The sequence below is a fragment of the Cornus florida genome, unplaced genomic scaffold (genome assembly GCF_030987335.1).
Source record: "Cornus florida cultivar Cherokee Brave unplaced genomic scaffold, ASM3098733v1 CherokeeBrave_3.0.0_Hap2_Chr03, whole genome shotgun sequence".
In the NCBI taxonomy this organism is placed as follows: domain Eukaryota; kingdom Viridiplantae; phylum Streptophyta; class Magnoliopsida; order Cornales; family Cornaceae; genus Cornus; species Cornus florida.
The window spans coordinates 16,771,326-16,785,331 of record NW_026775573.1 but is presented as its reverse complement, the minus strand read 5'-3'; the positions used below and the strand labels follow the sequence as shown (position 1 = coordinate 16,785,331).

Below are 14,006 nucleotides of genomic sequence, written 5' to 3'. Positions count from 1 at the left end.
TCCAAATGACACCCTTTTGAATAGTGTCTTGGGTTACGAATAGACTGATGAAGATTTAATTAGTACACCAGCCTCTCTCGGCGTCATTCAAATAAATACCTAAACCAGCACGAAATCCTCCTTTCGTCTCGGGACAATCTGCTGAATTTTCCATGAACATGTTATGCCCCTTTGACGCTTTTAATAAACCATGGTGGCATTACAGTGGTCTTTATCTACCACAACCGCATGAATACCATCATAGTAACATCCACCAATATCAGGGTGTTATAAAAACAAATCCATATCTAGTAAGCATATCAAACTAATCGTTTTAGACTAGTTGACACGTATTGATAGGTTAACTATCCCATCCCCAATAGCATACCATAATGATACATGTTCAGGTCCAATAGATTGGCTAGACTCATGTATATCTACCAAACCCTATGACCACATGCTTACAATCCTAGCGTAAATAACGCTACTATTCCATGTTATTGAAAAAATAGTAGTTGGCTGATCACATACGTGTGCCCCCAACTAAACCATATTCCCAATCCGGACTAATTAACGCAAAACAAATAAAATAAATAAGATACATACAATGACGAAAAATGAAACACATAAAACACATACCATAATATACAAATATAATCCTACTTTAAAACATCGTTCCTTCCTAGAAAAGAAAGTCCCCTTTGGACTCAACCTTACCAGATTGGTTCACCATTTCCTTTTATTATTTCGTAGGTAATCATCCAATCTCGAAACCTATCCATTCAACATAGTTTAATAGCAACAATTATTTGCCTAAGCAATAACCAAAGAGCTTAACTCTCATCCTCCTTATATGCGGAATATAAACCGTCTAACGTGGCTTTAATAAGCAACTTAGAACGTTACAACCTAATTCCCATACTCTCCAGAACGTGATATATAACTATGTATTTCGTTCTGCAAAGAACTCCATCCGATCCCTAAACTCCTGAAGAGTACCTCTTACATATCTTTCTCAAAGATGATACAAAAATTTAACTAAGTGTAGATTGGTTCACACCAACCCTACTTGTATCATTCATTACACTACGAGCGAATAAGATCCATTCTCGTGCAATCATTCATCCTGAAGATTTAGTATCTTCTTCCTTGGATACTCTGAAATCTCCTCCCTTAGGATCCTCTTCGGACTGCTAAGCCTCGTTTGTCTCCTTTTTGAAAACAACTGAAGTCGTGTTGGTCCCGATATGCAGTGACCTAACACATACGCCTTAATTTTTTCTTGGCTTATACTTTCCAAGTAATGCCAACCCCATAACTAAACCTTTGATCTTAAGTTCTGTTTTTGGCAAAGAACTCAACTACATACTCCTTTACTCCTTAGGGTCTTTATCATTTTTGCCTTGGACCCCACCCTCCTCCCAGTGTCAACCATTCTGTATCTACAGAATATAATTGGCATAACTCCTCCTAACGAACCATAAATAGAGAACAACGAATCCTACTATGGCTCTAAGTTTCAAAAGACGCAATGCGGAAGTCCTATAACAAAAGATACTCCTAAGGACACTAGAACCTGGAATGCTCTAATACCAACTGTGATACCCCCGGATCTCCGGATGCGGGTTGGCCTGGCCCACGCCCGATCACCCGAGGATATCAAACCAATTAGCAATTAACGAATACGGAATATAAATATGATTTACAAGAATAAATAAAAAAATGCTGAAAAGAACTAAAACGATAAACCAAAAACTTTTATTGATTAACAAAATCATCTGATACAAATCATCCTCTATCATATACAACTAGGGAATCCATAGTACGTGGACCCCTATTCAAAACCAAACTGAAGATAACAAAACTAGGAAGAAAATCCCAGAAACCAAAATAGAACAGCAATCCTATGCAGTCAGAAGAATGAGTGACCGTCTTTGCTCAGCACGAACAAGCTCTAAAACCTGCAACTGTCCGATACCTGAAAAATAATAGTGGGTCAGGCCCACAAACAAATTATATCCTAACTACAATCCAAACAAAGACCCGGTACGCAGATACATCCTAGATATCCCAACCATATCTATATAGTCTGTAAAATATATATATATCCACACTAAGGGACATTCACTGAGCTACAGTAGGGGTCTCAACCTGAATAGAAGGCAACATGCGAAAACGCACCCAAAGGTGGGCATGAGTGCCTAGACCTAACAGAGTACACCTCAACTTACTATAGCCAGCTACGCATCCACTGCATATACGCACCCTAACCAACAATCCTGAGACTCAAGCTCATATCGCGGTATCATAAATACATATATAACCTCTACCCAAATACAATGTCGTGCCGGTCAACTATTCGTCGCTCAGACACGACATATAATTAGGATTTAAATGTTTTAATTAAATCACTATCCTTCCTAATACAGAAATATAAACAACCATCCGTTATGTCGTTCAACTGTTTTAGTTGACAGGAAATGCATCTATGCAGGATTTAACGATTTTAGTTAATCCATTCCGTATGTATGAATGGGTTAGAATTAGCGTTTTGATCTAATACGTCCCTCTGTATACCATCGTCCCATACTCGTGCATACCATGCATATGATCCGTAAATGTTGCAATAACTCAATCAGTACATCACATAAATCCACATAATCCAAATAGTTGATAAAACAGAATTGAAACAGTACATCAACTATAATCCCAAAATACCATCCTTGTAATTGCTAAAATAGTTTAATAGTCCAGCAATAAAAATCCAAATCCATAATCCAAGTAATTGCATAAACAATTTAATAATCCAGCAATTTAAAATCCAAGCATTTAATCCAAGTAATTGCATAAACAGTTTAATAGTCTAGCAATTAAAATCCAAATCCATAGTCCAAGTAATTGCAGAATAATGAATATTATTTCAGCAATTAATTCAAATCCTTATTACATGAAATGGCAGAAACTAGTTTATTAATTCCGCAATTATACTCCAGAGTGTGCACAGATCAAATTTATCAAGTAAATGACCTTAACGTGCACTTAAAACAAGATTTAAATCATGTTATAATTCCTTAAATCGCCCACTTAAAAACTGAGTAATTACTTCCCTTCCAACCGTTAACAGTATGTGAATTGTCTAAATTTCACACTGTTCATTCCATTCCTATAATGGGCTAACTTATGCAATTAGAGAGCCTAAAATCCCTTGAAATTACTTTTAAAATTGTTAGTCCAGTCCCTGAAACAATTCAGAATTCCAAACCTAGCCCAAACAATGCCCGAACAGCTCCAAAATGCAACCAAACGGAACCTAACCAAGGGAGCCTGCTCTCAAATAAGTAGAGTAGGCTCTAGACCACTTAAAGTCGGCTCCCTAGCCCTTAGATCCGTCTCTATAAAGGGGGGAACCGGCTCCCAACTTCCTGGAGCCCGCTCTCTCCTCCTTTGAGAGCCTCGTTTGCTTCCTTCTCCGTTTTCGACCTTCTGCCTCATCTCCGGCCCTTTCTTACCCCTCTGTTCTTCTTTAAAACTAGTCCTAACTGTCTAATGTATATCCAGTGACAACCCACAGTCCTTATTTTACCACAACAAGAACTAATATAACGTTTTAACACAACAACAATTTATATGCTTAAAACAGTCAACAAAGAACACAGTTGCAAGAATTGTTTCAAACAAAACTCAGCCCATACAGATGATTAAATTAACATATATTAATCATGAAAGGTTCAATTAATATTCATTTAACATCCTAGAGATCCTCTAGGTATGCATAGAACACAGGCCAAGGGAGAGAGGAAGAAAAGAACTTGCCTCTATGGTTTTTGAATAAAAACCTTATCGCCGTCTTCCTAGAGTTTCCGACGACGTCCAATTAACTATCAATCTTCTATTGCTCCACCTTCCCTTCTCCTAGGTCCATCCTTTAATCAGCAGCCGAACCCTAACGGCAAATCCTTCTGTTTTCCTTACAATCTCTCTCTCTGTTTTCTCTCTATAACTCTCTATTTGTGAACGAGTGTTTGTGAATGAAGTTTTATTGATTCCTAACCCTAAGCCGACGTCTAATGATATATTTATAGGTTTAGAAAACTAAAACCCTAATTCTAATTTTAATCCTAGAAAGAAAAGAACAATCACAAAAGTTATAATCCAAGTCAGCTAAATACGTGAGAACATACACGTAACCCTAAAATTATAACATATATTAAATTATGATAAACAATACCAGTTTAATTATTAATAAATACCAATAATTAAAACTACCCTATATACATATATACCCATATATACTTGTATATACTTCCATGGGTAAAAACTGTACCCATTCACATTATTCAAACAGTTTGTTAATCCTATCCAAGCCCAACCTCGTTTTAAAGATAAATAAATAAAATAACACATTCAAATGCCACCTAAGCATATAATTTAATTAAAACAAACAATTCAATTAACCAATTAAACATTTAGACAATCAAGCAAATAGTCAAAATTGTAATTTAAAAATCTTTAAACAATTAATTAAAAACACTTAAGCACACACAAACTACCAAAATACAATAAAATAAAATAATTAATTGCCAATTATATCCTTTTGAAACTAGGGGTATTACAGCTGTCGATGAGGGTTTGGTCGGCCAAACCTGGGGTTTCGGTCGGCTGATGGTAAGGATCAGCCGGCCGAAACATGACTCTGGACCCTGTACCTCACTGGAACGGTCACTAAATGTGTTTGCTACCCCTTGAGCTCACATCAAACCTGTCTTGCAACCACATCCCGAATTCACGGCATCAAAATAAATTATAAAACAATTAAATGGCATCAACGATTAAACTAAGCATAGCTCCTTTTCCCATTCATCATGAAATATATATACCTAGTCTCAAGTTACATTTCAAGTACCATCAAGTGTTCTAATTACAATACATGGCCATGACTTTGAACATGAATACATTTTACAAAAGTATGAGACTTTGCACAAGAAAAGGGAAGTATACAAAAGACGACAAAATGCAATTTCAAGTCTTCGTCAAACTTGTGGTGGAATATCATCCACCACTTCCTTTCCGAGCCCTGAAAAAAATGTTAAATAGAATGGGGTGAGAAAATTGCTCAGTAGGTAGTGCCTAAGACATACCTCTTGTAGCCTAATCCAAACAATGAATAGGACAATAGAGAACGGGGTCATACAAAGCCAAGAAAAACTACAATATCAGTTCCAAAATTCAAACGAGTAAATGTCGTGCCATGAATGCAATGCCATGCATGTCACTCCCCATTTTCAGAAAAACATCCATCACTTGATAAACTGTTAATATAACCCGCCTTTGGTACCCCCGCAGCGTCATTTGGGGCCAGATAGCTCAACCATGCTAGGGCAATCTCCCTAATTCCCTCTAGGCTATATTAACACACCAGCCCTTTGGTAACTCCGCGGCGACCGGGTTTTCTCAAAACCACTTTTCTCAAATCTTCCCCAAAATTCCCCTTTTTCATCTTTCTCAAAACATTTCACCCTTTCTTGTACCCAATGCTTGGATGCATATGACATGCCTTTTTAATACTACGAAAATTAGGGAAATTAATGTTATACAACTAGCATGCTTCCTCATAACAATTTCTAGCAATTTAATGAACACAATAAGCATAGAAATCAACAATTAGGCATGCTTCCCATGTAAATCAATAAATACTCATAAATTGCAAGCTTCATATGCATATTTAAAATCATTTAAGAGATAATCAATTCAAATATAGCATGACTGACAACAATTAAAGTAAGGAAACTCACAAAGGAACAAGACTTTGAGTATTAGAGACCCCTACCTTAAAATGGTGCAAAACCCCCAATTTGATCTTAAATCCTAGAATTTTGTGATCCTTTAAATGGTGGCCAATTGAAGATTGGCTCCGATCAATTCATAGATCTCGTCGTGGGCTTCAATTTGCCGCAAACGGCACTCAAAATCTCCAAATAGTGAAAGAGAGATCTAAGATTGAAATTTGAAGGAAAAATAAAATGAAAATGAAAATGAAAATGAAAATGAAAATGGTGAGGGACAGAGAGCCTGCAGGAGAGTGAGAGAGAATTGAGACCCAAAGTGGTCTCTAGACCACTCACATGGGGTGAGGTGGGTCCACCAAATTTTATTTTATTTTTCCTTTTTCTTTTTATCTTCAATTCTCACCATATACACATAAATACACATGAAATAATTTCACAAATTTATATAACACATCAAACAAAATAAATATGATGCAAGTGGACCCAACCAAAATCTCAAGATGAAACAATACCGACAGTGGGTCCCACACGGAACCGTCCAACCCGAAAAATTGAAAAATGCGAAAATGATCACCCTTACATTTCAAAGAGTCCTTGACTCAATGAAATGTCCCAAACAACTCTCCGACACAACTGGCACACTCCATAGTGTCTGATACGCAAAACGATAAAAGACGAAAATGCCCCTGCAGCGACAAAATTTCCGAAAAAAGAAAAATGCCAAAAATTGGAAACATCACACCGTCAATATTTTTTTGAAATGTGAAAGAAAATAAGCATTCGGGGGAATACTACATTGTAGGTAGTTAGAATATTCAATAATTTCTATAAACATGAAAGAAAATAATACCATTAGCCTAATGTGGTGCAGCTAGAGAGATAAAGATAATGGTGAGATTTGAACAAAAACATGTTCGTGGAAGCTTACCATCAAATATAATATCAAATCCAAAAACTAATTTGAAAATGCATTACTAATTTAATACCTTATCTGAAATGGATGTAATTGACAAGAAACCTACCGTTAAATATTTATTTATATAAAATCATTGAATATGAACTCCAAAAAAATACTAGTTTGACAATGCATTAGTAATCTAATACCTAATCTGATATGGATATAATTAACACAAAACCAACCATTTGATAGTACTTACATAAAATGATAGACCTACCCATACTCATTTGAATGAGTCTTCTGCTTTGGGAATCATAATAAACAAACCAACAACTTATTTTGCATTTAGTGAATTATTTTGATTTTAAGCTTAGAAAAAACAATAGAGCTTTACAATATGGGTGCATCATAGTCTTTTAAACTGGCCCAGAAATTTGGTATACCGAAGAAGCTATGGCTAACTTTCCACTCCACTTGCCCATTTGAGCATGGTTATATAAAATTTTCCGAAGTAATGCTATGGTAACCTTCCACTCTACCATTTGATTAATGATATATAAAATTGTCCAAACCAACAATCTCTTTTATTTATTTATTTTTAATTGAGAAACGATAAAGACTCAAAACATTAGTCACGCCATTCCTTTTATTTAAAAGGTTAGATCTCGGGAATATTTGATATTAAATCATACGCTAAACATTTTTGAATTGGCTGAATAGAGAAAAGTGTAACAAACTCAGGGATGGAGAAATTGTTAGGAGATGAAGAGTTCTTCTATAAGGAAAATGAGGAGAATAAAAGATGAAAAATTTCGAGGAGGTCTGTCTCAGAACTGAAGAAAAAACTACTAGCATATATATTTGGTATTGAAAATCCAGAGTATGAAGAGGATTTGAGCAATAGAAATATAATCATTATGTAAACTGCAAATTATTCATTGACTAGAATTTTACCCTTCCTCTATATTTTCGCCCCTGATTAGTGCTGTAGATTTTTAGTGCACAAAACAAAGTGAATATATGAATTTTAATTACATCAATATGTTATTTCAGAGAGGTTGGATAAAATAGGATTTGCAGACATTTGGTGATTTGAGCTCATTGGAATTCCGTGGACATCTAATTTGAAGTGCTTTAGCAGAATTTGCACTAAACATTAGAAAAAGCTGCAAATGCTACCTGTTTAAAGAGAGTGAAGATGGGCATGAGCACTTACTATTGGAAATTTTTATATATAAATAATAAAAATATTTTATGGTCTTTGTACTACGTTGTCTTATATATTTGATGGATTGAGTTGTATTTTTCAATTTGGTGGTCTAATTAGGAATATAATTTTATACCGTTAGATTGTGGTTTTCCAATTATATATAAGGGTTTTGAAACCCTTATTTAGCCCTATCGAATGACAACTCTCAATTGGGGTAAAGCACTCTAAAATTTTGCAGGATCACGACTTTACAGGATCACAAAGAATTCTAAGGTTATCCTCCAAAATTTAAATGTACTTTAATCATTAATCAGATACGAAACTAAATTATCTCTTTAATTAATTATAGTGTTCTTGATTTCTACATATAGATTATTTAATTAAAGCCCAATGCTTACCTCTCTATCATGTCAATTGCATAAAAATAGTCGCTTCATATGTTTCTTCCTTTTAAATGATGAGTTAGGATCAAGTGTTAGAATCACATGGGACGGTTCACATTATACACACAGGTGTATTGTCCTGCATTGCATTCGACGTGTGAATACAAACAATTTATAAAAAAAAAACGACCTTGGTTATGGAAAAATGAATACATATCACATAAGTTCTAAAACAACGTGTTTCATCTCGTTTTTGCAAAAAGGTAGACATGGATAGTGGTGAAATATTATATGTTAAAGTGATGTTTGGAAGAGTGACTGAGATGTGAGCTTCCTACAACGTTTGCCGAGTGTCAAAAAACTATTTTGACAGACAAAGCACCTTCCTACAAATTTTGATAATTCCTCAAAATTTGAAGTCCTGCTAGTACTTCCATTGTCCCAAATTAAATGTCTTGGTATGGGACCCCATAAACTCGGATGATTATGAAACAAATTAAATCTGAGTCGGGATACTTCTCATCGTCCTCGTAAGACAGACAAACCTTACACTTTTGCACCACCAAGTAATCATCTCTTATTGTTATCTCCACTTCGTCTCCACCGTCCAAAACATGATTATGCAAACTATTCCAACCTTCATGGTTTACTTTGTAGGAGCGCCACGTTCGTTGATCTTCAAAATCTGACTGATCGGTAACAACTATTTCTCGAGTGAATGAAAAATTACACATCTTGGTTCTATTAGAAACCTCAAAATGGCAATTATGTTGATCACAGAGGCCAAAAAAATCAACACAGATAGCATACCCTTTTATTCTCCGACCCACCAGCTGAGGCACCCGAAAACGTAAAACTATTCCATCACTCCGGTAGTTGCACCACCACATAGTCACATTCCTGGGAGAAACAATGTTACACTGACCCCTTTCTAGCGGTTCCTACATTGGACCACCGAGCTCAGGCTTAATTGATTTCTAGTACTATAAATATAGACACACAGAGAGAGAGAGTAGCGTACCTGATATACATTTCTTTCAAAACTGGATATAAAATCGACTAATTTGGGACAAACTTGAAAAGTCGTGAATGCTGGTATTGATGCCATTGATAAGTTTTCCAATGATTCGCAGTAGAGTACATCCAATTCCAATAAATTTACTGGAAGCCCCTGAATCGATTCAAGCCGACTACATTTGTTTACACGGAGGAACGTCAGTAGCCGAACGGTTTCGGTGGGCGCACGTGTTATAGTAGGCGATACAGACAGATTAAAATAAAGGAGGGACTTCAACTTGAAAATGCTCTGGGGAATATTCTGAAGTTTCCGGCAATTCTTCAGATCCAAGACAACAAGTTTTTCCAGACATCCAATAGATTGATGAACCTCTATCAGCTTTGTACAATCATTAAACAACAATTTCTCAAGACTAGCAAACCCCGTGAAGTTCGGAGTTTTGACCAAGAAATAGGAATGACTGAGATTGAGATATTTTAATTTGCACAAAACCTGTCAGCAACAAATTTTGAAGCATGTCATTATATATAATTAATTTTGAAGCAGATGATCAGAAACAGTAGTATATTGTACCTTTGTTCCTCTCCAAACTTGTTTTAGGTTGCTATAGCTAAAGTCAATGGCAACCAGATTATCCATAATTAAGGTTGTCGGTATATATTTTAAAGGAAATCCTTTCCAAGATAGCCATACAAGTCTTCCAGAGAGATGTTCGTAACTTCCACTTAGATGGACATAATTGAGATTAAGCAGTCTCAGCCTCTCCATCTTTGAAAATGCCTTGGCATTTAGTTGTAGCTCCTTTGATTCTGTCAAATTCAGGACTTAGCCTTGAATCCATTTCGTCCCCTGATGGTAATAAAAAGCTGTAGATATAAGAATATATATATGTGTGTATGTGTGTGTGTGTGTAACATTGTATTAAAAATAAATAGGTTCACATCTCAGATTATGTGACTTTCATGATCTATAGTGTGCTATGGCGACATGTCATTAATTCAGGTGCGGGCTCTTACTGTGTTATGTTTTAGTACGTCGAGAACATCTTCATGATGCCATAATCTACTACGTTCGCCAGGCTCTTCAAGAGATTCTTGGCGGACCATCTCTCTAGCCATGTCTTGAATCAGATCATGCATCATCAGTTGGTTATACTTATCAATGCTTATATAACCACGACGAGATAGAACCCCAATTCCAGATTCTGGGAAGAAACCACAGCCTTCTAGTATTTTGATTGACAAATCTTGGTCCATTCCAACAAAAAAACATGTAATATGCAGGAATAAACCTTTTTGTTCACTATCAAGTGAATCGAAGCTCAGCTTAAGTTTTGCTTGAACATCATTATGAGGAATCTTTTTCAACTTCTTCAATTCACTTCTCCATTCAGGTACTTTCTTGTCAGACAAAAAGGAACCCAAAATTTCAAGAACTAGAGGAAGCCCCTTAGCATATCTCACTACTTCCTCAGAGAGGATCTTAAAGTCTTCTCCAGGGTGGTCTTTCCTAAAGGCATGCCAACTGAAAAGTTGAAGAGATTCTTCCTTATTCAACTCGTCAAGCCTATACACCTCATCCACTCGAAGTGAACTTACTGATGACAAATCTCTAGTTGTTACTATGATTCTACTTCCTAGGCATAAAAAATCACGATTTATGGCTAATGCCCTCAATTGGCGGATGTTATCTACGTCATCAAGAACAAGAAGAACCCTTTGACACAATGCTCGCCGTTTTATCAGCTCAATTCCATGAGATTCACTTCTTATTTTGTGATTTTCATCCATTAGGAGATCACAAAGAAGTTTTTCTTGTAATTGAACAAGACCGTTGGGTTGCGTTGAAGTTGGCCCAACATTTGCAAGAAAGGTACTTCTTTCAAACTCACTAATACGATGTATGCGATTATACATGGCTATAGCAATTGTAGTCTTACCTATTCCACCAATCCCCCATATGGCGACAATCCTAACATCATCAATATTTGACCCCAACTTTAGAAACCTACTCAGTCATTGAACTCGACGTTGTATTCCAATTGGGTAGTCCGCAACACTTAAACAGGTAGGATTTAATTTATCTACAACTTCTCCAACAACAGTCTCGATAAACGTTGACTCACACCTGCCAAATTATTTATTTATTTTTTAGATTATGAAAAAAAAATATGAAACAAAGCAATTTTTATAGTGAAAGATCAAATTAAATAAGTGATCAGATCGTTAATGTTTTAGATTGCTATTTTGAATAGAAGAAAGAGAATTTAGTACCCGTTGGCCACATTTTGTAGGACGTAACCGGACAAATTGCCAACCTTAGCTAGAGCTGACCTCCAATTTTTCACCGATTTGAAGTTGAACTGATTTTTGTGACTGGCAAACGCTTCTGCATAACAGCCCCTCTGTGATCGAACGTCGGAAGGTTGGACGTCATAGAAGACGGGAATAACAATCTGATTGAGTTTCCTCTTGCAATCCATAATCTTCACTAGCTCATCAAGGCACCATCTTGAGGACGCGTAATTTTGCGAGAATACAATAACAGAAACCCTTGATTCCTCAATTGCTTTGAACAATCGGGGACCAACTTCTTCTCCTCTTTTGAGTTTGGTGTCATCTCTGAATGTGTAAAAACCATGCCGATCCAAAGCGGCCAAAAGGTGGCCTGTAAATTTCTTGCGAGTATCAACACCGCTGAATGACAAGAACACATCGTAAACACAGGAATCCGCCATTTTCTAAGCTCAAGGACGAGATCAATTGACAGAATACGATCATTTAACACTCAATTTGAAAGGAATTAGGAGTCTCGACTGTTTATGTGGGTAAGTGAATGTCTTTTAGGCATCTCAACTGGGTTCAGCAATTAAAAAAAAGAGCTACTAATGTTGTTTGCTTTTGTGACCCCACTTGAGGAGAGTGGTAGGTATTCACCGCAGCCGCAGCGTAGTTTCTTTATCACCCAATTAAACCCAAAAAACAGTTCATGACTCCCCCATATGCCTCATCAGAACATGTTTTGAGTTTGATTTAACTTCTGCACCCAAAAAAAAAAAAAAAAAAATTAATAAAAAAAATTACTTGATCATTTATAAAAAATAAAAAATAAAAAATAAAAACTTACTAACCATTTTTACAATTAAATACTTCCATTATCGGTATTGTTTCGAGTCTAAAAATAAGATACGAATTCTCTCCTTGGGACATCTTTCCCATGCTGTCTTCAAAACTAATCTGAAAGCTAATATTAAGACAGTGTAGGAATGGTCTTCATCTTGAATTATTATTATTTTTTTTTCTTAGAGCACGTATATCGACCTAACAACACACATGTTATTCAAGTCAAGAGTGTATTACGAAAGCGAGACTTCAAAAACTTACCTGCTAAATTCTTACCAACACCGTTATACCCTGGGGCCTTCACCATGAATCCTTGATCAATATGAATCCTTTGATTTGTATGGAAAGGAAGTTTTTCTTATTCAATCACATTTGAAACAATTAAAAATCAGTTATCTTTAAGTGGATTTTTCTATATTTTTTTAGTGAAAATTTTATTTGATTTGAGAATAATTTGATATTTTGGTATAAGAGTATGGAAGGTATTTTAGTCCTAAACAATAATTATTAATGCATATATAATTATTTTATTTAATTTAATTAAAATTAAAATTAAACTTTTTAAATAGACCAATTTATAACAAATGTAAATGTTTATAACTCCGGACCTAAATGTAATATATATATATATATATATATATATATATAATCGGGTACAACCGATGACAAATTTAATAGGACGTATATCACTAAGCCGCTTTTCCATAATTTTTTGTCATTGTATAGTGTTTTATGGTAGGGCCTATTTAAGATATACTCAATTGGGATTCATAGTCCAAGGAACCTCCCTCATGTAATACCCTTTTGTTATTATAAAATATATAAATGTACCGTTCTCGTTGGTCCTTAATTAAAATCTTCACCCAATCCCCAAGACCTGAGCCTTGTTTGGATTTGAAGACTTTGATAAATAAAAAGCCTATCAACCTCTTATTATCATTGTATATTATAATTGGAAAACGATTTTTGAAATGAACCAAACATAACAAACATAGGCCGATAGGCGTGTGAGCTGTTTGATGCATTCATATTGATTTTAATAGTGATTTCAGACTATGACTTATTGGCTTAATTCAGTTGGAAAAGTATCAAATGACGACTCCCTTGCCTATGTTCTTAATAATGTCGAAGTGTTATGCTTGTAAACGAGTTGTCGAAAGACTTCAAAATCAATTACTTGAAAACTTAACTCTTATTCTTATTCATTATTGTGGGGGCAAAAATCTCTCCTTCCAATTAAGACAAGACACATCAACACATAAAGGACCACCACAATCACTAAGACTATTCAACTTTTAAATTGGGCCTCTACAAGAAGCTTAGGCCGGGTTGACTAAGCATGATGGGCTGAACTCATTAAGAAGGCCCGAGATGATAAGACCCCAAGCCCAATTACGAATATATTACTAAACCCATTTTAGTAACAGTTCTATTAGAAGAAAGATTATAATCTATCGAAACCAAATAATGTAAATCCTTGTTATAAGGATAGTATGATGTAATTCAGATTCTTAAGGGACAAGCAATGCGAGTCCTGAAAGGAATCAATTAGGGTTTTTTCCTATATAAAAAGGGCTTAGTACCCTCAATAAGGGGACAGGGGAAAAAGG

General features: G+C 35.5%; 1 protein-coding gene and 1 pseudogene across 1 annotated transcript; both read right to left on the bottom strand.

Annotated features, from left to right (window-relative positions):
- Positions 1 to 8,448: 8,448 nt before the first annotated feature.
- LOC132299713 (disease resistance protein Roq1-like) lies at positions 8,449 to 10,081 on the bottom strand. The gene is made up of 3 exons (XM_059796497.1): positions 9,848 to 10,081; positions 9,278 to 9,766; positions 8,449 to 9,197 (listed from the first exon to the last, which is right to left on the bottom strand). Exons 1-3 carry the CDS (start codon positions 10,040 to 10,042, stop codon positions 8,703 to 8,705), a joined length of 1,179 nt encoding a protein of 392 aa, XP_059652480.1. The 5' UTR covers positions 10,043 to 10,081; the 3' UTR covers positions 8,449 to 8,702.
- Positions 10,007 to 12,651, bottom strand: LOC132299714 (disease resistance protein RPV1-like; annotated as a pseudogene).
- Between the last annotated feature and the right edge of the window lie 1,355 nt (positions 12,652 to 14,006).